Below are 26,917 nucleotides of genomic sequence, written 5' to 3' on the forward strand. Positions count from 1 at the left end.
TGAATATAGCTGTCCAACGATTGTTGAAAGTATTTGCATCACGTGAAGGAACGACAGTCCACATTTGCTAATTAAAATGCAGAATTTTTTTTCTGTACAATCCCCAAACAGATTTTCAATATGGTTCTATGGTGTATCGACTCCCACCCACTTGTTTCTTTCACACAAGACTATTTTAAAGTTGACAGGAGAGGAGTATGAGATTTGCACTCGGAGTTCGACCAACATTGTTGGTAATACAGAAATAATTGGTATTTCAGTTGTGGTTGTGATAGTTTGATTGATATATTAGTCACGTTTTTTATGTATTTTCCCTTCAAAACGGACGAGGAACAACCTTTTCACCTCCCAAACGTATCATATTTTAATCATCCGTTCGCGAGTTCCACCTAAATTAAGCGCTAAGTAAGCCATTAGTGCTATTCTGTGATGTGTGGTTCTATGGTGTAATGGTTAGCACTCAGGACTCTGAATCCTGCGATCCGAGTTCAAATCTCGGTAGGACCTATCTGGTTTTTGCGATTAATGAACTTCTGCGAGGGGCGAACAGCTTTGATACCCTCCATCTAATGTTAGAAATAACACTATGCCACAAGAAATTCCTACTATAAAGGTAATATGTGAAATTAATAGTCGTCCGCTTCTCCAAAAAGAGTGTATCAAACGTTTACCAAAGTTTTTCCTAACTACGTTATTTGCGTTGGAAATATGTAAATGTTCACACATTACGAAAACCCGTTAGTTCAGTTGGTTAGAGCGTCGTGCTAATAACGCGAAGGTCGCGGGTTCGATACCCGTGCAGGCCAAGACCTATTTTCTCTCGTGTTGTCTATTACCTTTAGAATATTTCGTTTAATTGAGGCTTTGCTTTGGATAAATAAACTATGGATATGAAAATTCCAATTTATCGCACAAGGCCGGTTAGCTAATTTGCTAATAAATTGAATGTCGCTTGTTTGATACCCGTCCTAAAGCAAGTCTTTTCTCGACTGTTTCTCTGGTGCGGTCAATAACTGTTAGGACACTCTGCTATTGAGTCTTTCTCACCTTATATAGTGTTATGCAAATTCTATAGGTTCCTAAAGGCAGGTTAGCTCAGTTGGTTAGAGCGTCAAGCTAATAAGGTCGCGGGTTCGATACCTGTACTAGCCAATAGATTTATTTTTTCACTCGAGTTGGGCAATGAGCGTCCTTCAACACGGAATCTCAACTCAAACTCAAGCAAGTAACTTGCATTTTCAAATTCGGAGGGCTTTTTCCCCTCTAAAATAGTGAGGTTGTTGATATTCTCTGGTTTAACACTTCTACAAAACTTTTCAATGCCAGTTCCTAGTTCCTTAAAAGGAATTCCTTGCGACCGCTGATTTCCAACATGCACAAGGCGCAAACAGTACCATAAATATGTTTCATTTCATTTCACAGTGCCACAACAGGTTCTATGGTGTAATGGTTAGCACTCAGGACTCTGAATCCTGCGATCCGAGTTCAAATCTCGGTAGGACCTGCCTGTCTTTTGCGGCTGAACACACACTTGTCTTCACTAGGAAGGTTGATTCGGTATCATACAATCTGTTGTGAATGTTACTGTATTCCTAAACAATTAATTAACACGAAATAGTCACACACCATCAAAGTCGTTAGGAACATATTTCCATACATTTTTGTTAAATCTGCCAATTGTAGTGTGACTCACTCCTAGCTCCTCTGCTATCTGCCATGTCAAATAAAAGTCTATATTTACACTTTTTTTTTTTACATTGTCTCCATTTGTTTACAGTGTAAAAAGGTATTTATAAACTGTGGTTCAAGCCCTGAATACTGATTGTCTGACAAAACATTTGTTTGGTCTAATTACGTTGGTAACCAGTTTTTAATAGCAATAAGGGGATTGTGGTATATGGCCAATATACCATGGCTAAGGGCTATATCCAGGCACTCAGCAATGCATCGAGGCTAAGAACAGCCCTTAGCCGCGGTATATTGGCCATATACTACAGCCCCTCGTGCCTTAAGTAAAAACAGTGACACAAAAGAGTGACATATCCTTTACATCCAACACATTTTTATTGAAGTACATATACAGTGTATGCTTCAGGTGGTGCCTTTCTGCCATCCAGGACCTCCATACCAGGCGGTGTCAGAGGAAGGCCCTAAAATTTGTCAGACTCCAGACACCCTAGTCAGACTGTTCTCTCTGCTACCGCACGGCAAGCTGTACCGGAGCGCCAAGTCTAGGTCCATGAGGCTTCTAAACAGCTTCTACCCCCAAGCCAAAAGATTACTGAACATCTAATCAAATGGCTACCCAGACTATTTGCATCCCCCCTCTTTACACTGCTGCTACTCTGTTATTATATATGCATAGTCACTTTAATAACTCTACCTACATGTACATATTACCTCGACTAACCGGTGCCCCCGCACATTGACTCTGTACCAGTACCCCTATATATACCCTTGCGATTGTTATTTTACTGCTGCTCTTTGAATATTTGTTTCTTTAATTTCTTTTTATTTAGGTATTTTTCTTAAAACGGCATTGTTGGTTAAGGGCATATAAGTAAGCATTTCACTGTATTCGGCGCATGTGACATAACATTTGATACACTGTGTACGCTTCAGGTGGTGCCTAATAAACAATACATACAGTGGGGCAAACAAGTATTTAGTCAGCCACCAATTGTGCAAGTTCTCCCACTTAAAAAGATGAGAGGTACACTTCAACTACGATAGACAAAACGAGAAGAAAAAAAAATCCAGAAAATCACATTGTAGGATTTTTAATTAATTTATTTGCAAATTATGGTGGAAAATAAGTATTTGGTCAATAACAAAAGTTTATCTCAATACTTTGTTATATACCCTTTGTTGGCAATGACACAGGTCAAACATTTTCTGTAAGTCTTCACAAGGTTTTCACACACTGTTGCTGGTATTTTGGCCCATTCCTCCATGCAGATCTCCTCTAGAGCAGTGATGTTTTGGGGCTGTCGCTGGGCAACACAGACTTTCAACCCCCTCCAAAGATTTTCTATGGGGTTGAGATCTGGAGACTGGCTAGGCCACTCCAGGACCTTGAAATGCTTCTTACGAAGCCACTCCTTCATTGCCCGGGCGGTGTGTTTGGGATCATTGTCATGCTGAAAGACCCAGCCACGTTTCATCTTTAATGCCCTTGCTGATGGTAGGCTTTGTTACTTTGGTCCCAGCTCTCTGCAGGTCATTCACTAGGTCCCCCCGTGTGGTTCTGGGATTTTTGCTCACCGTTCTTGTGATAATTTTCACCCCACGGGGTGAGATCTTCTGTGGAGCCCCAGATCGAGGGAGATTATCAGTGGTCTTGTATGTCTTCCATTTCCTAATAATTGCTCCAAAAGTTGATTTCTTCAAACCAAGCTGCTTACCTATTGCAGATTCAGTCTTCCCAGCCTGGTGCAGGTCTACAATTTTGTTTCTGGCGTCCTTTGACAGCTCTTTGGTCTTGGCCATAGTGGAGTTTGGAGTGTGACTGTTTGAGGTTGTGGACAGGTGTCTTTTATACAGATAACAAGTTCAAACAGGTGCCATTAATACAGGTAACGAGTGGAGGACAGAGGAGCCTCTTAAAGAAGAAGTTACAGGTCTGTGAGAGCCAGAAATCTAGGTGACCAAATACTTATTTTCCACCATAATTTGCAAATAAATTCATTAAAAATCCTACAATGTGATTTTCAGGACTTTTTTCCCTCCTTTTGTCTGTCATAGTTGACGTGTACCTATGATGAAAATTACAGGCCTCTCTCATCTTTTTAAGTGGGAGAACTTGCACAATTGGTGGCTGACTAAATACTTTTTTGCCCCACTGTATACTGTGTATGCTTCAGGTGGTCCATTATATAAAACATTTTTTACTGCAAGGTTCCCCAACTGGCTGAATTTGAATTTGGCCCGCGGGTGGTTTAATTGGGCCCCTCAAATTTTCTGAACAAAAAAAAACAAATATTTTTTCATGGTTGGAAACAAAAGGACTGTGAAAACACCAGGAAAACATCTTCCAAGTTATTTTAATTTTGGAAATCTGTTCCCAAGTATTCTCACGCATAATAGAGACAAGTGTTTGTATACAAATGTAAGCATGGTTTGAAATGATTGTTTTAGTCATATTATATATTTTGGGGCTTCCTGTGGTCCATTTCCAGTCTACTAATTATTTGTATTTATGTTCCATCCGCTCAAGAAAAAAAAAAGAAAAAAAATCACTTCCTCTTCTTCTTTTGCTTCTGCTTGGAGGCTACTGCCCCCTGTTGGTTAGAGCTGGAGGCCTTCTCCCTGAGAAACAAAACAAAGTCTGGTACATTTCTTCCTCAAAGTAAGCACAACTTCAATTGTAAAAGGGTTATTGTTTTCATGATTAGACTAATGTATAATATACACATGAAATGAGCATCACTATATCTGGTTCTCACTAGATCAGAAGGATGTTTTGTTGTTTTTGGAAAAAACCCAACCTTACATTATAACTTGAATGGTTTGCATTTACAACAGCAATGAGACAATGTGCTTGCGGGTGTAACCAAAAACGAAATCCGTCTGAAAGTGAGGTGTCATTTATATGGAACTTGTGTGGTGTGTATTTGATGTGTAATCTGTATAAAACGCCTAGACCCCTTTCCAGTACACAACACACTGACGTCACGAACAGATGCACACGACTCTTGGCTGAGTAACCGATGTGAAATGGCTAGTTAGTTAGCGGTGGTGCGCGCTAATAGCGTTTCAATCGGGTGACGTCACTCGCTCTGAGACCTGAAGTAGTTTTTCCCCTTGCTCTGCAAGGGCTGTGGTTTTTGTGGCGCGATGGGTAATGATGCTTTGTGGGTGTCAGTTGTTGATGTGTGCAGAGGGTCCCTGGTTCAAGCCCAGGTTGGGGCGAGGAGAGGGACGGAAGATATACTGTTACAGCTGCAGTAAGAAAATCATCACCACCTGCACCTATTCAACATAGTCTAGACTTGCGCTTTAATTACTTCTAAACAAAATACGTTTTGGGGGTTTTCATATGCTTACAATGATGTTTTGATTCTTGCTTGAACAGTCGCTAAGATTATACTTCGTTGTGATCTTTGCAAAAAATATATATATTTTGGATGCAGCAGTTGTCAGCTAGAATGCTAACCCACATCGACATATGCTGTAGCAAAAGCTAACCAAAGAACCATTTTACTGGTTGAAGTGTTTTTTAAGTATAATGCAGTTGATTTGCGATGATGACACAAACTTTATATTAAGCAGGACATACGTACAAGCCGTAAAATCCAATTATAATACACATGTACTGTCAAATGCACTCATAAGCAACATGTAAATAGAGCCATTTTTTGCTGCCGTTCTATAAGAACTCCCTGGTATTCTGCCACCAACCTGCGCGCATCGCCCTCGTGAGGCAATGTCTGGAGACACAGAAAGGGGCTCTATAGAACCCAGAAGAAAAAATCGAAAGTGTCACTTACTTTGTTGTTACCTGGTTCAAGATGACAACATCCTCCTCCTCGCTGTCACTGTCTAAGATGACCACCATGTCACCTAGGAAACACAATCACACATTCACAATAAGATGAGAAGTACTTTATTGATCGTTAACTTAAAGAACAGAAAAGTACCTTTATGCTCACAAATCAACCCCCCCCCCAGAGGGGCTGGAGGCATTGGGTCAGGCGCAGCACAGGGCCCCTGGAGCAATTGATTATTATTTTTTTGCCTGGTTCCAGATCATTTTGTGCTGTCTTGCCATTTTTGTAGCCTGGTTCCAGATCCGTTTGTGCTGTCTTGCCAACTATGACCATAGAAGACAGCACAAACAGATCTGGGACCAGGCTAGTCAGTTTCACTCACCCAAGGAAAACAAAACTGAGGCAAATAGTTACCTCTCCCCTTCTCCTCATGTCCCTCTTCCAACTCCATGGTCTCTTCTTCTTCCTCCTCCTCCTCCTCCTCCAGACCCCAGGAGTTCTCTAGCCCCTCCCCCACCTGACCTGTACCTGGGGCAGTTAACACTGGAGAGGGAACGCTGTCCCACGGTTGGTGAAGGACTAGTCTAGAGTAAACCATGGATCAGTAGCATTGAGATAACAGACAACAAGAGTACAGGCACACCAAGTCACTCGCTCACTAACTCACTCGCCCACAAACGATGACCCCCCCTTGGAGAAAATAAGAGTCTTCTAGTACAAATTAATTCAGAGTAAATTCAAGACTTTCTTTGAAGGGATACATTTGGGGTGGGACCTCTGCTCTCTGGACGATCTCATTGGCCTTCTCCTTGACGTCACTCATTTCCACAGGTGACACGTCTGTTTTCAGCGCTGTGATTCGCTCCTGGGGCAACGACTCTGCGAAGCCAAACTTACCCCCAGTTTTTCTGAAATAACCGATATTCAAAAAGAGAACTTTATTAGAATCCAAAAATTAAATAACTCCGAAGTAGCAACAGTACGGAACACCAGAGTCACGGAGGTTTATATAAACGGGTTTCCACTAGGTAGCACAGCCACAAAGTCAAAATGAACGTTAACGAGACCAAGTTGACGTGACCCACCTGGCTTTCTTGTCATTCTCCAAGGCTTTGTTGATTAGCTCTGTGATCTCTGACACTTTGACACTAGCGATCTTACTGCACCTGAGGACCTGTACAAACACAGCATGCTTTAGAGATACAATTCACAGTGAAGTAGCTAGTGTACGCTAGTATCCATCCTGAATATTATCAGCCCCCTGGCCTACCAAAGCCATGGTTATGATATCTAGAGAAGTGTTTAGCATGCTGATTTGCGGGTAGAAAGTGTCGTTGTGGACATGGGTTGGCATCCCAGGTCTGCCCGCACAGGGACAAGGATCCAGAGTTGCATTAGCTCCCCAGTACCCGCCTGGTCTTTTGAGCAGCTGACTGTATATCTATGGCTCCCCAGTACCCGCCTGGTCTTTGAGTAGCTGACTGTATCTCTATGGCTCCCCAGTACCCGCCTGGTCTTTGAGCAGCTGACTGTATCTCTATGGCTCCCCAGTACCCGCCTGGTCTTTGAGCAGCTGACTGTATCTCTATGGCTCCCCAGTACCCGCCTGGTCTTTGAGCAGCTGACTGTATCTCTATGGCTCCCCAGTACCCGCCTGGTCTTTGAGCAGCTGACTGTATCTCTATGGCTCCCCAGTACCCGCCTGGTCTTTGAGCAGCTGACTGTATCTCTACGGCTCCCCAGTACCCGCCTGGTCTTTGAGCAGCTGACTGTATCTCTACGGCTCCCCAGTACCCGCCTGGTCTTTGAGCAGCTGACTGTATCTCTACGGCTCCCCAGTACCCGCCTGGTCTTTGAGCAGCATGATGCCTCCACTAGACTGGATGGAGCAGATCTCTCTGTGTTTGTTCATGGCTATCATCAGCAGGCCGTCCATCACACGCTCCTCACGCTCACACGGGTCAACCAACAGGTAGGTCCTGGAGCAGAGGGAGAGGGGTAGGAGAGAGGATATGAGATAGGACATAGAGAGCAGTGGAGAGAAGGAGAACAGGAGAGGAAAGGGAAGAGAACAGTGGAGAGAAGGAGAACAGGAGAGGAAAGGGAAGAGAGCAGTGGAGAGAAGGAGAACAGGAGAGGAAAGGGAAGAGAGCAGTGGAGAGAAGGAGAACTGGAGAGGAAAGGGAAGAGAGCAGTGGAGAGAAGGAGAACAGGAGAGGAAAGGGAAGAGAGCAGTGGAGAGAAGGAGAACTGGAGAGGAAAGGGAAGAGAACAGTGGAGAGAAGGAGAACAGGAGAGGAAAGGGAAGAGAACAGTGGAGAGAAGGAGAACAGGAGAGGAAAGGGAAGAGAACAGTGGAGAGAAGGAGAACAGGAGAGGAAAGGGAAGAGAGCAGTGGAGAGAAGGAGAACTGGAGAGGAAAGGGAAGAGAGCAGTGGAGAGAAGGAGAACTGGAGAGGAAAGGGAAGAGAGCAGTGGAGAGAAGGAGAACTGGAGAGGAAAGGGAAGAGAACAGTGGAGAGGAGAACAGGAGAGGGAAGGGAAGGGAGGCAGAGAGAGAACTGCAATGGCAGCCATCACTGTCTGATAGTGATATCAAACATACAGTTGATCTTATATAACATGGATCTACCCTTGTTGGAAGAAGGAGAAACTGACACAGATGGGCATGTGGTAGATGCTGAGGGGAATGGGGTCTCTCTCCTCTGTACTGTACTGTGGAACAGACACATGAAGGGTTAAATCATTAATTGGGGTTGTGTTCTTTAAGGCATGCAACAGATGACATTTTTAAAACCTTTTGCAACGCGTGACAAAAATGTGTGTGTCTTATTAGACAAATCCAGGTGGCCCCTCCCTGTTTCAGTCAGCTTGGTTCCTAATTAACACTACCCAGGGGTGTAATCAATGTCAAAGATTGTTGCCATGGCATTAGTTGTCGGTAGCGTCGCCCCCACCCCTCTCCTCACCACAGTGACTTCCTCTCCCTGGATTCCCACATCGGGCCGTCTGAAGTGACAGAGGGCCGCGATGGCAGCAATGCTGGCAGCGTCCATCAGGTTACCATCGTGGTTCAGCAAGTGGACGTCCACCCTAATCTGCCACACCTGGAGATACACAGACACACTCTAATTACACAGACATTGATCTGTACCACATCTGGAGAGATAGACAGGTAGATATAGACATTATAGATCTGTACCACAACTGGAGAAATAGACAGGTAGATAGGCATTATAGATCTGTAGCAAACCTTGGAAGACCAGTAGATATACACTGAGTGTACAAAACATTAAAAACACCTTCCAAATATTGAGTTCCTGTAAACTGAAATAACAATTATCTTCAATGCAGAACATTTCAAATTGGAATTTGGTTTACTTTCTGAATTGACTGGAATTGAAACCCAATTTGGGGACTTTCGTTCACAGCCTTTATGCCAAACTTCAGGTGTGTGTGTGTTTGTGTGTACCTTCTCTCCAGACACCACACACAGAGACTCTGTGTCTATACACTTGGAGTTCCTGAGGCATCTCTCCAACTGTCTGTTCAGCTTCACCAACAGCTCTGACTGCCTAGAGAGATAGAGAGAGTGAGAGATCAAGACGGGGACGACAACCACGCAGATACAACATTTTATCAGTTATTGTTTTTCAGATGCAATTTACACTAGCCATATTCACATAACCTGCAATGTGTGAAGTAAAAACATAGTAGGACTCTTACCTGCCCATCTCAAATGCTGGTGAAGCCATGGGAGACAGCTCAATGTTGAAGAACATGATTCCTTCATTCGGTCGGTTCTCTTTCGGAGTAATGAGCTCACAGGACACCTGGGCCATGATCCTGGAGGTTAGGGACACACCATTTTATTTATTTAACCTTTATTTAACTAGGCAAGTGAGTTAAGAACAAATTCTTACTTACAATGACGGCCTACCCCGGCCAGATACAGCCTGGATTCAAACCAGGGACTGTAGTGACGCCTCTTGCACTGAGATGCAGTGCCTTTGACCGCTGCGCCACTCAGGAGCCCAAACGTACAAACTTAATGGCAAACCGCCCTAGCCCCTACCACCGTCACCTATGCTGCTTTATAGATCTGAAAGGATGGATGGGTATATGGCAAAACAATTCTGCCATGCCAATCAGATAGCAAGGTACAGCTAATGCCATACTTGTATCCAGTCCTTTCAGATTTATGCAAACTTAGTGCAAAAGCCTGCCATGTTAGTAGCAAGAAAGCCAACTCCACTAAGAATGGCTACTGCAGTGGTTGTCAACCATTTTCGGTTACTGTACCACCAAGTGCATTTGGCTTTGCCTGGTGCACCCCGTCATCTACATTTATGCAGTAAGCCTTTGGTCTTCTCAACAACCCGCTTTAGATAGGCCAGTAGCTTTGGTTGAGAGCCACTGCTCAACTGTACTTTCTTTGCCGTTAGGCTGCCTCCAAAGGCAGGAACACTCGCCTCGTCTTCCCCAGGTCAACAAAGCAGCATCCATAATCTGTCCCGAACGAGATCTTGATGCTCCTGTAGTCATAGGTCTGTCTCCCATCCAAGCGCTGCAGGTACAAATTATTGAGTGAGATTATTTATCGTAAATATGTATAGCTAATATAGCAATGATGTATCTATAGATAATTTGCTAGCTAGGTAGCTCAAGTTTACAACAGGTTATGTACAACGACCCAGAACTCTAACAAACTCTGTAACGTTGGTAGATAGAGATAGACACTGTACAATATTTTAGTTTGGGTTCCCACATCTAAATTGGCGATTTATGCCAGCTAACTAGCATATCTGGCTATCTCAGCTAGCACGTTTCATTCACATGCCAGCATACACAAAATGCATCAGCTACCTTTTTTTCTTCAATAGCCTTGAGTAAAAAGTCTCGCTCGCAGTTTGATAACGGTGTATCTCTCATATTGGCTGTCTATGAATTGTATATTGCTATGCCGGTGTGTTTTTTTGTTAACATGTGTTCACGTTTCAACAATCATCAACATTCATGAACTCCGCTCCGGAAGAGCAACATAGAAGTAAAAGTAATCAAAATTAAAGTACAAGTAATCAAAATTAGGTATATTTGCTCAAATGTATTTCTAAAATCATAATTATTTAAATAAAATAAGAATTAAAATAAGAATAGATTTGGGATGTTTATCCAATAACTTGCATTAATTGTCATATTTTGGACAAATCTCTTTCTGCATGGATTTATCTCACAAGATAACGGACACAAGCGAATTATTTCATAACATTTAAATGACAAATATCTCAACTGTTATGCATTGAGGGGGTGTACATAGAAATCTAAGACGAAAATTAGTGTGTTATTACAAGGCCAATGAGCTCGACTTTTATTCTGAAATGGGCACCCCGATGGCGTTCTCTGGTTCTCTGTCCTCAGGCATGCGCAGTTAGCAGAAGTCGCCAACCGTTATCGACGTTCGAGGGTCTCCACGGCAATCTGTCCAGCCAGCTCCTTCAGGCCTTGGTACCCGCGTTTTACTCGAAGTGGGTGAAAATAAAGTTGTTTGAGGATATTGGCGCAGAAAACATCACACAACTTGAATATTTTTTCCAATTGCACAAGGTTTGTTTGCTTGATATCTATCTAGTTAGCTACACTCATTCATTCTTCCCTGACTCTCTGTGTGCGTGACAACTGCAACACATTTTGTTCGTTTAGCGTAGCCATTAGCTGGCTAACTTAGCTTTCTAACGTAATGCATTTTTCTCAGACAGGCCGTTTGCTCAGAATGGAAATATGTTTACATTTGGCACGTTAGCCTTTATGAATATGCCTGAAATGTCGCTGCATTTAGTAACCACATAGCTAGCTATTGATAACGCTCTGCTAGCCCGCTAATTCGCGCCACACACGGACGGGGTTGCAGGAGATAGCGAGGGACGTCCGGTGAACTGTCGCGAAAAACGTTAGTTAACTGACGTTACCTAGTTTGTTATTTAGCTTTGCTTGTGCAGTAACGTTAGTTAATGCCAAATATTGCAGACACTCCATATATATATATATAGGAAGCAAGTTATTTCAGAGATATATATATATATATATATCTCTCTGAAATAACTTGCTTCCTATAAAAAGACGTGACAGAAATATGATGAAAGATAGCTTGCTGATGTGATGTCTTGATAATGCGCTTAGCCTGACAGAATGTTCTAGTAGTAGTAGCTACAGTGGTCCTAGCTAACAGTCCTGGCTGTGTGGAGGTTTGTGGACACTTCTGGTCGGCAGCTGTAGGTTAATGTTGGTGCTGTCTCTCGGGGCATATGGGCATCCCCTAGGGAACTGTAGTCTGCCTGAGGGACAGTGGCTCCTTGCTTTGTTGGCGACCCACATCCACCTCCCCCAAACGTTTCATCAATCAGCTCGACGTTATGTTTACTCCAGCCCCGAGGGCCATTGATTTAGAAAATACTCTATCAAGCCATATTCAACCTTTACTCAATTGTAGCTGGCAATCTTATTGGTTCAACATGATGAAATGCTTGTCTAGGTATAATCTGAAAAGTGTCCTGGTCGGTGACAAGTCAATATTTTGCAAGTCATTGAAATGCAGAAAACCATTTTCCCATGGATTCACGAGTAATTGTATTTCATGGTAAAATCTTTGAAACCTGATTTAGGGTGTCTGTTTTTTAACATATATATATTTTTATTGGAAAAAGCATAGCCATGTATAATCTTTATCTTGTGGAAGCCACCCATTTCCTTGCATTCGGCCAAATTGCATTACAGTGACAAAACCTTATTTTGTTTTTAGAAAATATTCGTAGATGGAAAGATAGTGTCTTGAAAAGTACCTTTGAAATCAGAAGTGTATTAACCTTATTCCTGACCTCTTTCTTTGCTTTTCTCTCTCTTGGTCCGTCTTCCTCAAATCCTCCATTTACACCCTTACTTCACGCGTTCTCCATCCCCACTGTCACGCCTTCTTCTCCCTCTCTCACCCCCCCACCCACTCCATTCCCCCTCCTCTCACAATGTCCGTCCCAACCCCTCACCTCTCCTCCCACCTTTCCACCCCCTCACCCTCTCCATTACCACTCTCTCCTCCCTTCCCCCTACCATCCATCTCCACGTCTCTCTCCAGATGAAGCTGTGGTGGGGCTGGGCGTGTGTGCTGCTCCTCTCCCTCCTGGCTCTCTCTGTGGCTGAAGCTCAGGATGACCTGGAGATGGAGGAAGCTATGGTGGAAGACATGGTAGAAGATAGGGAAGACTCAGCAGAGATAGAGGGAGAGGTGGAGATGGAAGGGGAGGCGGAAGGGGAGAAGGGAACCGATGCCAACGTCTCCTTCCAGGTCAGTCAAGGGTCAAAGGTCACCCAATAGGAAGTAGGATGACCTAGGTGGGGACATTTGAGATGGCACCCTTCTCCCTATGTAGTGTACCACGTGTGTGGGGCCTGGTCAGAAGTCGTGCAATATCTTGGAAATAGGGTGCCATTTTGGATGCATGCCTGGTGGTTTTTTTACACCCTCCAGTGTATCTACCCTTTTGAGTTTGAAACCCTAATCATTTGCCTATTATTTTTGTGTACCCGTAGCTAGTTAAACCCTAACTACAATCTCACTGTCATAACCCCAATTTTAGCCGGGGCCTTCAGGAAATCATGTCAGTAAATGTGTACTAAGCTGAGTCCCGATTCTCCAGCCTTCTGGGTTTTACAGTGACAGAAAATCCACCCAGCCGATTATTTAAATCCATGATGGGTAGTGTGAAGTGTACACATCTGGAAAAGGGTGAAGAATCTGGACCTAGCCCTACATTATATATCCCTCAGTTTGTGTTATATTTCACACACAAAGTAACCCCTCTGCCCCATTGGCTGAAAAACATAGGTGACCTACAAGACTCCTGTTCCCATCGGAGAGGTGTACTTCTCAGAGACCTTTGACGACGGTTCACTGGACAGGTGGCAGGTGTCAAAGACAATGAAGGAAGATGCAGACGATGAAATTGCTAAATATGATGGTAAGAAACAGACCATTTTTGCCCCCCACTCTACACTCTCCACTTGTGTGTGTTTTATGGGCACGCACATGTGTCTTTTTGCCAGTGTGTCTGAGAGACGACCCTGTTTCTTCAACCACCACTGTTAAGTTCATGTTTTAAGTATCCCTGTATTTCTGTTGTTACGGCGCTGTCACTCTGTTATTAGTACTGCTGGGCAGTAGTCTCTCTGTTGATGGACCTGGCCTGAGTGCAATGGCAACCATGTATTGTGGAAATAAGGTTTAGTAAACGTTGTTCAACTGGAACCTAGTCGTTGTGGCATTTTGAGTTCACCACCGGACCCCTCTCTATGATGGTAAGAGCCAGACAGTATTTGCCCCCACTCTACACTCTCCACTTGTATGGGCACTCGCGTGTCTTTTTGCCAGTGTGTCAGTGAGAGACGACCCTGTTTCTTCTACTACTTGACCCCTCTCTCCTCTCCTGACCCCTCTCTCCTCTCCTGACCCCTCTCTCCTCTCCTGACCCCACTCTCCTCTCCTGACCCCACTCTCCTCTCCTGACCCCACTCTCCTCTCCTGACCCCACTCTCCTCTCCTGACCCCTCTCTCCTCTCCTGACCCCACTCTCCTCTCCTGACCCCTCTCTCCTCTCCTGACCCCACTCTCCTCTCCTGACCCCACTCTCCTCTCCTGACCCCTCTCTCCTCTCCTGACCCCTCTCTTTTCTCCAGGTAAGTGGTCTGTGGAGCAGCTGAAGGAGAATAAAGTACCAGGAGACATGGGTCTGGTTCTTAAGTCCCGGGCCAAACATCACGCCATCGCCTCCCTGTTGGACAGACCCTTCCTCTTCCGGGACGACGCCCTAGTCGTACAGTGAGTTTGACCTCTTTTTGTTTTGTGTATAAAAGTGCATTTTCAAAATTATCTTTTGAGTGCACTTGAGGATAATTCATATTAACCGCTGAACTTTTAGAGAAACCTGTGTGCGTTTACCTTAGGTATGAGGTGAACTTCCAGGATGGTATAGACTGTGGTGGAGCCTACATCAAACTGCTGTCAGACGAAGATGACCTGGATCTGGTACGTTGGTGTTATTACTGTAATCTGATCTATGATGTTGGTTAGTCTAGTTCCAGATCTGTTGGTGTTATTACTGTAATCTGATCTATGATGTTGGTTAGTCTAGTTCCAGATCTGTTGGTGTTATTACTATAATCTGATCTATGATGTTGGTTAGTCTAGTTCCAGATCTGTTGGTTATTACTATAATCTGATCTATGATGTTGGTTAGTCTAGTCTCAGATCTGTTGGTGTTATTACTGTAATCTGATCTATGATGTTGGTTAGTCTAGTCCTAGATCTGTTGGTGTTATTACTGTAATCTGATCTATGATGTTGGTTAGTCTAGTTCCAGATCTGTTGGTGTTATTACTATAATCTGATCTATGATGTTGGTTAGTCTAGTCCCAGATCTGTTGGTGTTATTACTATAATCTGATCTATGATGTTGGTTAGTCTAGTCCCAGATCTGTTGGTGTTATTACTATAATCTGATCTATGATGTTGGTTAGTCTAGTCTCAGATCTGTTGGTGTTATTACTGTAATCTGATCTATGATGTTGGTTAGTCTAGTCCCAGATCTGTTGGTGTTATTACTGTAATCTGATCTATGATGTTGGTTAGTCTAGTCCCAGATCTGTTGGTGTTATTACTATAATCTGATCTATGATGTTGGTTAGTCTAGTCCCAGATCTGTTGGTACTTGACTTTGGCCTGGCTCCCACTTCTAAAGTTAACTCTCTCTATTTATATGCCTCCGTAATGCTGTACTTGGCTTTTCGGCTCGCCCAAGGATTTCAATGGCAGAAAAATCCCCTGGTTTCAACATGACTTCCAGCTCTAACATTGCCTAGTATAGTCTCAGTATAGCTGACTGTAACGCTGTACCTTACTGTTGTGGTGTTCTAGGAGCAGTTTAATGACCGTACCTCCTACACCATCATGTTTGGTCCTGATAAGTGTGGAGAGGACTACAAGCTGCACTTCATCTTCCGCCACAGGAGCCCTCTGAACAACGACCTGGAGGAGAAACACGCCAAGAGGGCCGATGTCGACCTGAAGAAGTTCTACACCGACAAGAAGACTCATCTCTACACACTGGGTAGGAGAGGAGGTGGGGGTTGGGGGAAGAGGGGGTAGGGGAGAGAGAGGAGGTGGGGGGGAGAGGAGGGGGTAGGGGAGAGAGGGAGAGGAGGTGGGGGGGAGGGGATGCGAGGAATGGTGGAAAGACAATGACAGAGAGCAACCCAGCTCTACGTGTCTGCTGGTTTGTGACCCACTGACTCCGACCCCGGTTAGAGGGGAACCCTTCAACCCAACAGTTGACACACACAGGAATTTTCATTTATATACACTGGAGATGAACATGGGGATGGTGGTGGTTCTGTAAGGGACAGAAACAGAGGTAATGAGTACACACATACTGAATAAATACACCAAGTCACAGAGCAGAAATACATGGCTGAGGACTGTATAGATTACATTACAAACTGGGTGGATGGAGCCCTGAATGCTGATTGGCTGACAGCCGTGGTATATCAGACCGTATACAACGGGTATGACAAAACATGTTTTTACTGCTCTAATTACGTTGGTAACCAGTTTTTAATAGCAATAAGGAACCTCAGGGGTTTATGGTATATGGGCAATATACCATGGCTAAGGGCTGTGTCCAGGCGCTCTGCTGTGGTATATTGGCCATATAACACACCCCCTCTGGCCTTATTGCTGAATTACACCACACAGTGAACTCAGAGGACAATAGTAGTAACTGACTATGAAGACCCACATGCACAAGTCTCGCAACTCACTTTGGGAACACACACCATCCCATATTCAGAAACGAGTCCAGTTGTTGATGGGCAGAGACAGATGTTACTACCTGATGGAGACTGACAGTATTGTAGAGACAGAGATGTTACTACCTGATGGAGACTGACAGTATTGTAGAGACAGATGTTACTACCTGATGGAGACTGACAGTATTGTAGAGACAGAGATGTTACTACCTGATGGAGACTGACAGTATTGTAGAGACAGATGTTACTACCTGATGGAGACTGACAGTATTGTAGAGACAGATGTTACTACCTGATGGAGACTGACAGTATTGTAGAGACAGAGATGTTACTACCTGATGGAGACTGACAGTATTGTAGAGACAGATGTTACTACCTGATGGAGACTGACAGTATTGTAGAGACAGATGTTACTACCTGATGGAGACTGACAGTATTGTAGAGACAGATGTTACTACCTGATGGAGACTGACAGTATTGTAGAGACAGATGTTACTGCCTGATGGAGACTGACAGTATTGTAGAGACAGATGTTACTACCTGATGGAGACTGACAGTATTGTAGAGACAGATGTTACTACCTGATGGAGACTGACAGTATTGTAGAGACAGATGTTACTACCTGATGGAGACTGACAGTATTGTAGAGACAGAGATGTTACTACCTGATGGAGACTGACAGTATTGTAGAGACAGATGTTACTACCTGATGGAGACTGACAGTATTGTAGAGACAGATGTTACTACCTGATGGAGACTGACAGTATTGTAGAGACAGATGTTACTACCTGATGGAGACTGACAGTATTGTAGACAGATGTTACTGCCTGATGGAGACTGACAGTATTGTAGAGACAGATGTTACTACCTGATGGAGACTGACAGTATTGTAGAGACAGATGTTACTACCTGATGGAGACTGACAGTATTGTAGAGACAGATGTTACTACCTGAGGGAGACTGACAGTATTGTAGAGACAGAGATGTTACTCTGCCACTGCCTGAGAGAGACTGACAGTATTGTAGAGACAGAGATGTTACTCTGCCACTGCCTGAGAGAGACTGACAGTATTGTAGAGACAGAGATGTTACTACCTGATGGAGACTGACAGTATTGTAGAGACAGATGTTACTGCCTGATGGAGACTGACAGTATTGTAGAGACAGATGTTACTGCCTGATGGAGACTGACAGTATTGTAGAGACAGATGTTACTACCTGATGGAGACTGACAGTATTGTAGAGACAGATGTTACTACCTGATGGAGACTGACAGTATTGTAGAGACAGATGTTACTACCTGATGGAGACTGACAGTATTGTAGAGACAGATGTTACTACCTGATGGAGACTGACAGTATTGTAGAGACAGATGTTACTACCTGATGGAGACTGACAGTATTGTAGAGACAGATGTTACTACCTGATGGAGACTGACAGTATTGTAGAGACAGATGTTACTACCTGATGGAGACTGACAGTATTGTAGAGACAGAGATGTTACTACCTGATGGAGACTGACAGTATTGTCTGACCTGCAGAGACAAAGGGATGGGCAAATGTACGGCCCCCTACCAACCTCCGTAGCAGGACACAGGTCAGAGAGTTTGAGAGGCAGGTTCATGGTTCGGTGGTGGGGGATGGGGAGTGGACCTCAGGGTTGTGCTGATAACACTCACCAGAAGGGAATTTGTAACAGACACATTGAGATAAGAGACGATGTATCTGTCCAGGACAAGTTACTCTCTTTTCTGAACTCATGTAACTGTCTGTTTCTCTCTCTCCCCTCCCGCTCTCTCTCCCCTCCCGCTCTCTCTCCCCTCCCTCCCGCTCTCTCCTCCCTCCCGCTCTCTCCCCCCTCCCGCTCTCTCCCCCCTCCCGCTCTCTCTCCCCTCCCGCTCTCTCTCACCTCCCGCTCTCTCTCACCTCCCGCTCTCTCTCCCCTCCCTCTCTCTCTCACCTCCCGCTCTCTCTCACCTCCCGCTCTCTCTCCTCCCTCTCCCCGCTCTCTCTCTCTCTCCCCTCCCTCTCTCTCTGTCCCCTCCCGCTCTCTCCCCTCCCGCCCTGTCCCCTCTCTCCCCCCCCTCTATACCCCCCCTCTCTCTCCCTCTCCCGCTCTCTCCCCTCCCGCTCTCTCCCCTCCCGCCCTGTCCCCTCTCTCTCCCCTCTCTCTCTCCCCTCTCTCTCTCCCTCTCTCTCTCTCCCCTCCCGCTCTCTCTCCCCTCCCGCTCTCTCTCCCCTCCCGCTCTCTCCCCCCCTCCTCTTCCCCCCCCCCCCATACAGTCCTGAACCCAGACAACAGCTATGAGATCCTGGTAGACCAGAGCAGTGTTAGTCGTGGCTCTCTGCTTCATGATGTGGTTCCTCCTGTTAACCCCACCAAGGAGATAGATGATCCCACTGACTCTAAAGCTGAAGACTGGGACGAGAGGGCCAAGATACCAGACCCAGAGGCTGTCAAACCTGACGACTGGTGGGTTCAACTTCAACACCACTTTTTGGGAATGTTTTTGGGGGAGTCGTGACTAAAAGAAAACCAGGTATTGGCAGGCATGACTGAGGAGAGGGTCTAGTTCTGAAGGATTTGTGCTTATATTATAAAACAGAAATTCTTTAAGGACTGTAGATATAAAGCGTCTATTAAAGCTGTATTATATGGCTTTGTAGGCGACCCGGCCAAATTCATATAGAAATGTGAGTTTACACTCCGTGGTCAGTTTATTAGGTACACCATCCCATTCAAGAAAATGTTTCGCTCCTACAGACAAGGAGTCACGTGGCGTGAGGAATGTTTTCCTGGCACACGTTAGGTCCATTGATACCAATTGAGCAATGGTTTAATGCCCCGAAGAATTCAGGCTGTTCTGGAGGCAAAGGGGGTCCGACCCAGTATTAGATGGGTGTACCTAATAAACTGGCCCCTGAGTGTAGATCTGTCATTGGAAGGAAGTCTGATGAGGGGTAGATATGTTCTGTATGTGCCATTTCTATGCTTCCTGCCCTTAAGTTGAGTTTTTTTCAACTTTTGACTTTTTGTACACCAGCTGTCAGAGGTTTAGATGGTACAATGATTCTCTACATTTGTTTTGTCACAAACTGAAAATTAGGCAAAACTATTGTGATTTTTTTTGCAGCCATGTAAAGGTGTTTGCGATTTCTACATATTATGCCTCTAGGGGTAATATTGAGCAACATGCTTGGTTTTTATGCCAAACCATTTGGCATCTTGTGTTCCAGGGATGAGGAGGCTCCGGCTAAGATCCAGGACCCTGATGCTGTGAAGCCAGAGGGATGGCTGGACGACGAGCCTGAGTTTGTAGCCGACCCCGCCGCCAATAAACCAGACGACTGGTAAACACACCGTACACACACACACACCGTACACACACACACACACACACCGTACACACACACACACACACCGTACACACACACACACCGTACACACACACACACACACCGTGTACACACACACACACACCGTACACACACACATCAATAAAAACGGTTGTTTTGGGAACTCCACTTTTTCTGTCTTTCTCTCCTCTCTCTCACCATCTCTCTCTCCTCTCTCTCACCATCTCTCACCATCTCTCTCACCATCTCTCACCATCTCTCTCTCCATCTCTCACCATATCTCTCTCCTCTCTCACCATATCTCTCTCCTCTCTCACCATCTCTCTCTCCATCTCTCACCATCTCTCTCACCATCTCTCTCTCCTCTCTCTCCTCTCTCACCATCTCTCTCACCATCTCTCTCTCTCTCCTCTCTCACCATCTCTCTCTCCTCTCTCTCCTCTCTCACCATCTATCTCTCCTCTCTCACCATATCTCTCTCCTCTCTCACCATCTCTCTCCTTTATCTCTCTGTAGGGATGAGGAGATGGATGGGGAGTGGGAGGCCCCTCAGGTTCCTAACCCAGTGTGTGAGACAGCCCCTGGATGTGGGCAGTGGAAACCCCCTACCATCAACAACCCTCAGTACAAGGGCAAGTGGAAGGCCCCTCTGGTGGACAACCCCCATTACCAGGTAACATAATCCTTTCCTGAAGGCACATGTTTCATTAGGTTATTGTTGGTCTATAGGCCTGAGATCCCTGTCTTATTGTTGGTCTATAGGCCTGAGATCCCTGTCTTATTGTTGGTCTATAAGGCTGAGATACCTGTCTTATTGTTGGTCTATAGGCCTGAGATCCCTGTCTTATTGTTGGTCTATAAGGCTGAGATACCTGTCTTATTGTTGGTCTATAGGCCTGAGATACCTGTCTTATTGTTGGTCTATAAGGCTGAGATACCTGTCTTATTGTTGGTCTATAAGGCTGAGATACCTGTCTTATTGTTGGTCTATAAGGCTGAGATACCTGTCTTATTGTTGGTCTATAAGGCTGAGATACCTGTCTTATTGTCGGTCTGTAGGCCTGAGATCCCTGTCTTATTGTTGGTCTATAAGGCTGAGATCCCTGTCTTATTGTTGGTCTATAAGGCTGAGATCCCTGTCTTATTGTTGGTCTATAAGGCTGAGATCCCTGTCTTATTGTTGGTCTATAGGCCTGAGATACCTGTCTTATTGTTGGTCTATAGGCCTGAGATCCCTGTCTTATTGTTGGTCTATAGGCCTGAGATCCCTGTCTTATTGTTGGTCTATAGGCCTGAGATCCCTGTCTTATTGTTGGTCTATAGGCCTGAGATCCCTGTCTTATTGTTGGTCTATAGGCCTGAGATCCCTGTCTTATTGTTGGTCTATAGGCCTGAGATCCCTGTCTTATTGTTGGTCTATAGGCCTGAGATCCCTGTCTTATTGTTGGTCTATAAGCCTGAGATCCCTGTCTTATTGTTGGTCTATAAGCCTGAGATCCCTGTCTTATTGTTGGTCTGTAAGGCTGATATTCAGAGCTGAGATCCCTGTCTTATTATTGGTCTGTAAGGCTGATATTCAGAGCTGAGATCCCTGTCTTATTATTGGTCTGTAAGGCTGATATTCAGAGCTTCACCCAAATGTACATGACATTACATGACAATCTGCATGCACAGATCTCAAGTCAGAATGCCACTCTGAGTACATCGCTACTGAGTGACTTGTTCCTTTCATATCCTGTTATCCAATCTGAAGCCCCTCTCCCCTCCCAGGGTGTGTGGACACTAAAGCATCTCTTCTACTGTAACATTTGACCTCTCCTCTCCCCTCCCAGGGTGTGTGGACACTAAAGCATCTCTTCTACTGTAACATTTGACCTCTCCTCTCCCAGGGTGTGTGGACACTAAAGCATCTCTTCTACTGTAACATTTGACCTCTCCTCTCCCAGGGTGTGTGGAGCCCGCGTAAGATCCAGAACCCGGACTACTTTGAGGACCTGGCTCCGTTCCAGATGACGTCGTTCAGAGCCGTGGGGCTGGAGCTCTGGTCTATGACGTCAGAGATCTACTTCGATAACTTCATCATCACTTCATATAAAGAGGTTGCTGATCGCTGGGCTGGAGACAGCTGGGGACTCAAGAAACTGGTGGCTAGTGCCAACGAGGTGTGTATGACACACACACACACACACACACACACACACACACACGTAGATAGACTCAGCAAAAAAAGAAACGTCCCTTTTTCAGGACCCTGTCTTTCAAAGATAATTCATAAAAATCCAAATAACTTCACAGATCTTCATTGTAAAGGGTTTAAACTCTGTTTCCCATGCTTGTTCAATGAACCATAAACAATTAATGAACATGCACCTGTGGAACGGTCGTTAAGACACTAACAGACTTACAGACGGTAGGCAATTAAGGTCACAGTTATGAAAACGTAGGACACTAAAGAGGCCTTTCTACTGACTCTGAAAAACACTAAAAGAAAAATGCCCAGGGTCCCTGCTCATCTGTGTGAACGTGCCTTAGGCATGCTGCAAGGAGGCATGAGGACTGCAGATGTGGCCAGAGCAATAAATTGCAATGTCCGTACTGTGAGATGCCTAAGCGCTACAGGGAGACAGGACGGACAGCTGATCGTCCTTGCAGTGGCAGACCAGGTGTAACAACACCTGCACAGGAACGGTACATGCAAACATCACACCTGTGGGACAAGTACAGGATGGCAACAACAACTGCCCGAGTTACACCAGGAACGCACAATCCCTCCATCAGCGCTCAGACTGTCCGCAATAGGCTGAGAGAGGCTGGACTGAGGGCTTGTAGGCCTGTTGTAAGGCAGGTCCTCACCAGACATCACCAGCAACAACATTGCCTATGGGCACAAACCCACCGTCGCTGGAACAGACAGGACTGGCAAAAAGTGCTCTTCACTGACGAGTCACGGTTTTGTCTCACCAGGGGTGATGGTCGGATTTGCGGTTATCGTCGAAGGAATGAGCGTTACACCGAGGCCTGTACTCTGGAGTGGGATCGATTTGGAGGTGGAGGGTCTGTCATGGTCTGGGGCGGTGTGTCACAGCATCATCGGACTGAGCTTGTTGTCATTGCAGGCAATCTCAGCGCTGTGCGTTACAGGGAAGACATCATCCTCCCTCATGTGGTACCCTTCCTGCAGGCTCATCCTGACATGACCCTCCAGCATGACAATGCCACCAGCCATACTGCTCGTTCTGTGTGTGATTTCCTGCAAGACAGGAATGTCAGTGTTCTGACATGGCCAGCGAAGAGCCCGGATCTCAATCCCATTCAGCACGTCTGGGACCTGTTGGATCAGAGGGTGAGGGCTAGTGCCATTCTCCCCAGAAATGTCTGGGAACTTGCAGGTGCCTTGGTGGAAGAGTGGGGTAACATCTCACAGCAAGAACTGGCAAATATGGTGCAGTCCATGAGGAGGATATGCACTGCAGTACTTAATGCAGCTGGTGGCCACACCAGATACTGACTGTTACTTTTGATTTTGACCCCCCCCCCCTTTGTTCAGGGACACATTATTCCATTTCTGTTAGTCACATGTCTGTGGGACTTGTTCAGTTTAAGTCTGTTGTTGAATCTTATGTTCATAAATATTTACACATATTAAATTTGCTGAAAATAAACACAGTTGACAGTGAGAGGAAGTTTAGTTTTCTTGCTGAGTTTACAAACATGCAGAACACAGACACACTTTTTATATATTTCCTCACTGAATGTTCATTCACACACAGTTATATTTGCTTAATATCCCCCCCCCCCCAGCCGGGTGTGTTTTCCCAGTTGACCATGGCAGCAGAGGAGAGACCGTGGCTCTGGGTGGTCTACATACTGACTGTTGGTCTGCCCATAGGACTGACTGTGTTATTCTGCTGGCCCAAGGTAACACACCAACACTACGGACTTGTGGTGTTTCCTGCTCTGTCTGTGTGTTTGGTATTCAATTCATCTTGTCATTTTCACTATACAGCCAAACAACACTCCTATATATTTTGTTCTTTGCAATTTTAAGAGGCTATTTATCTATCTAACCACCAGCTCATTGTCTGACTCTCTCTCTCCCTCTGACTCCTCTTTCTCTGATTCTCTCTCTGACTCTCTCTTTCCTACAGAAGTCAGATGATGACTATGTGTACAAGAAGGTGGACCCGCCTAAACCCGATGTAGAAGAGGAGGAAGAGGATGATGATGAAGAGGAGGAGGAGGAGGAAGAAGAGGAGAAGGGAGACCAAGCAGCTGAGGCCAAAGCTACTGAGAGTCCAACACCTGCAGGTCAGAGAGAAGACATGAGATCTCTCTCGCCTTCTCTCCATTCCCACTCTTTCTCCCTCTTCCTCCCCCTCTCTCTCCTCACTTGTTCTCTCTTCCAGATTCTCCTTTCCTTAGTTAATATTTCCTCTCATTCTCCTTTTCTCTTTCAGAAGCGAAGAAAGAGAAGGCGGAGGAGGAGACTGGGGCAGCTGGAGGGGACAGTGTAGAAGATGAAGAGGAAGATGATGAGGAGGAGGACGAAGGAGAGGAGGAAGAAGAGACCAAGTCCAATGAGGCAGCATCGGATGATGTCAGTGCTGAGGTACTCTGTTAGTTTTCTGAAAGATCAAAATGTCCTCTACAATACTCAGTTACACATTTGACCCTCTGAAACTCTGGCTTCACCCTAATTATCTCTTCTTCCTCCAAGTGTGCACTTGTTCACTTCCCTTCACTGAAATGACTGGTGTAAGAAATATGGTGGAAACTCCCACGAGAACATGCCTCCACCAATCCAATGCTTTCATATTTGTAGGAAGTAGTGAACAAGTGCACACTTCAGAAGAAAGTAGACATTGGGACACCTTGTCTTTCATTCATCCCTTCTTTTTCATCCCTCCTTTCCAAGCAGAAGGAGGAGGCAGACGAGGGGGGCCACAGCGTTGGCGACGGACACAAACAGTCCGTGAGGAAGCGGAGGGTACGGAAAGACTGAAGACCAACGACGACAAATGAAGCCTTCTCTCTCTCCTCCTCTCTCTCATCTCTGCATGCCCTCTGGTGGTCCTAGTGACCAAGATACTACCCCTCCTCCTCCATCAGTCGATTGACAACCATCCCCCTTTCCTTCTCATCTTCCTTTGTTCTCTCTATCCGTTACGCCTCTCCAAGGCCATCAAGGCTACCCTGACCCCCCCAACCCTTCTTTCTTCCAAAATGAATACTATGCCCCCTCATCTTCTTCCTCCTTCCCCCCATCATCTTCATCAGCTGCAACTTTCTAACCCCCCCCCCCCCCCCCCCCTTCAGCTTCCAGTCTTCCTGACTATAGTTCCTAGTTCTGGTTTATTGTTGCCATTTGTTAAGCTTCAGAAGTATTTTTTTATTCAAACTAAAGTTAAAAGGCAGCTCTCTCTGGCTTGTGTCTCAAATGACACCCTATTCCCTGAAATAGAGCTTTGGTCAAAGTAGTGCACTACATGGGGGGGAAATAAGGTGTTCAAAAGTAGTGCACTACATGGGGGGAAATAAGGTGTTCAAAAGTAGTGCACTACATGGGGGGAAATAAGGTGTTCAAAAGTAGTGCACTACATGGGGAATAGGGTGGTGAGAGAGAGTGAAGACCTCTATAGCCATGTTACTGTGTTGCTGCTGTGTTTCTCCAGCCTGGTCTCAGATCTGGTTGTAGTTGGAGTCAATTCCTCTGACTATTATAGTGACAATATTTGGCTCTAAAATACAAACTGTACATCCCAAATGGCACCCTGTTCCCGTTATATTGAACTACCCTATGGGCCCTGGTCAAAAGTAGTGCACTATATTGGGAATAGGGTGCCGTTTGGGACTTACATATACAGATCTGGGACCAGTCTTAAAGTTTTAGTAGAGAGACAGACAGAAGGATATTTTAGGACAATAAGGCGCCTTACGTCAAGTTTAAGAAGGTTATACATCTACTTTAGATTGATAGTGTTTGTTTTTCATTAACTTATAAAAGGAAGTTCATAATATAATGTCAGTTCTTTGTGTTATTTAGTTTTTTACTAAATTATATGGATTTAAAACAGGATTGAAAATCGGCACTGATAAAAATGTATCTATTTATTCATTCTCGTTTGAAACTTCTCCCTCTTGTTCATTTTAAGGCTAAATTTAAAACATAAGAAAATATTACAATGCAGTTTTTTTGTCTTGAGTGAATTGAAATGTTAGGATGTTTAAAAATATATATCTAATAATAATTTGTAGTTAGTTTTACCACTGTTTTGCTTATTGTGAGCCTACGTCAGAACAAACCAGTTGTTTGCCCAAAGTCGGCATAAAACCCTCTATTCTCAAATATCCCAACTCCGGTTCCGGAATCAATTACAAACAATTACGTCTTGTATGGAAAGAGATGTGCAGATTTCTGCTTTTGTTTGTTCTGTTTTCTCTCCAGCTTTTTCTAGTAAATGTTTTCTGTTCTCGTCCGACAACCAGGCATATTTCCCTGTTTTCAATAAGTTGCAAATTGTACATTGCTCTTGGAAAATTAAATATTTAATACAAAAACAGTCTTACTAGTTAGTAGTAGTTGTACTTGTTGTACGCCTGGTCCCAGATCTGTTTGTGGTCTTGTCCCATTTCTGTCATTGTGAAGGAGTTGGTATAACACTATCAAACAGACTGGCTCTCGGGCTAACTTGTCATGGTACTGTTTCATTTCCATGAAAGATGCTGAGTCATGTGTATGATTAACTATGACTAGTGTTGTACTAGGCTGCTCCACTCTTGGGGCCAAACAGAATTCACCTAAGTAGTTGTCTGAAGTGTGGCCTTGAAAGGGAACATCACCCTCTGGATCGGAACAGCATTCTTGGCTTGCACTGGAACAAAGTCTACTCTGCTGTCTAGAGAACCTATAGAAACTAATCAAGATCTCTCACTAAGGATGCATCTCACTTGTCAAGAGGTCTTATATCCTTCTCTTGTCTCCTTTCCTTATTTCCATTGATAGTTTCACTCCCGACTCGTACAAAAGCATAACAAGTATTATTTTTTTATTAAAACAAAAGTGTTAAAAGGCAACATAGTCATAGAATCTCTAAACTTCTACACAGCAGGCAGTTAGTTCCATAGGATGTGTGTAGACATTATCAACATGCCTGAAGGAAAAACTAAGGTGGATGTCCCAAATGGCACTCTATGTAGGGAACAGTGGACGACTTTTGACC

At 44.7% G+C, this 26,917-nt stretch overlaps 2 protein-coding genes and 3 non-coding genes across 7 annotated transcripts; 4 read left to right on the forward strand and 1 right to left on the reverse strand.

Moving 5' to 3' along the window:
* The first annotated feature begins 435 nt into the window (after positions 1-435).
* trnaq-cug (transfer RNA glutamine (anticodon CUG)) lies at positions 436-507 on the forward strand. Its single transcript has one exon. It is a non-coding gene; the product is annotated as a tRNA-Gln (tRNA).
* Positions 508-732: 225 nt separating this feature from the next.
* Positions 733-806, forward strand: trnai-aau (transfer RNA isoleucine (anticodon AAU)). Its single transcript has one exon. It is a non-coding gene; the product is annotated as a tRNA-Ile (tRNA).
* A 626-nt stretch (positions 807-1,432) lies between these two features.
* trnaq-cug (transfer RNA glutamine (anticodon CUG)) lies at positions 1,433-1,504 on the forward strand. Its single transcript has one exon. It is a non-coding gene; the product is annotated as a tRNA-Gln (tRNA).
* A 2,501-nt stretch (positions 1,505-4,005) lies between these two features.
* LOC115182614 (exosome complex component RRP45) lies at positions 4,006-10,533 on the reverse strand. Its single transcript, XM_029744162.1, has 12 exons — positions 10,356-10,533; positions 9,962-10,056; positions 9,216-9,335; positions 8,962-9,064; positions 8,459-8,596; positions 8,122-8,204; positions 7,336-7,468; positions 6,575-6,663; positions 6,251-6,397; positions 5,904-6,046; positions 5,490-5,562; positions 4,006-4,308 (listed from the first exon to the last, which is right to left on the reverse strand). The coding sequence occupies exons 1-12, from the start codon at positions 10,419-10,421 to the stop codon at positions 4,236-4,238; spliced, it is 1,263 nt and encodes a 420-aa protein (XP_029600022.1). The 5' UTR covers positions 10,422-10,533; the 3' UTR covers positions 4,006-4,235.
* Positions 10,534-10,912: 379 nt separating this feature from the next.
* Positions 10,913-26,258, forward strand: LOC115182615 (calnexin). Of its 3 annotated transcripts, none has more exons than XM_029744166.1 (14): positions 10,913-11,014; positions 12,616-12,825; positions 13,366-13,498; positions 14,214-14,355; positions 14,481-14,562; positions 15,451-15,643; positions 18,624-18,813; positions 19,578-19,691; positions 20,214-20,370; positions 21,644-21,859; positions 23,499-23,615; positions 23,846-24,005; positions 24,155-24,306; positions 24,613-26,258. In XM_029744166.1, exons 2-14 carry the CDS (start codon positions 12,616-12,618, stop codon positions 24,697-24,699), a joined length of 1,953 nt encoding a protein of 650 aa, XP_029600026.1. In that variant the 5' UTR covers positions 10,913-11,014; the 3' UTR covers positions 24,700-26,258. The 3 variants fall into 3 exon arrangements, with proteins under 3 accessions (XP_029600026.1, XP_029600023.1, XP_029600024.1); XM_029744163.1 differs by having other exon boundaries at positions 10,920-11,093; XM_029744164.1 differs by having other exon boundaries at positions 10,920-11,093; positions 24,616-26,258.
* The last annotated feature ends 659 nt before the right edge of the window (positions 26,259-26,917 follow it).

Source organism: Salmo trutta, unplaced genomic scaffold, assembly GCF_901001165.1.
Source record: "Salmo trutta unplaced genomic scaffold, fSalTru1.1, whole genome shotgun sequence".
Classification (NCBI taxonomy): Eukaryota; Metazoa; Chordata; class Actinopteri; order Salmoniformes; family Salmonidae; genus Salmo; species Salmo trutta.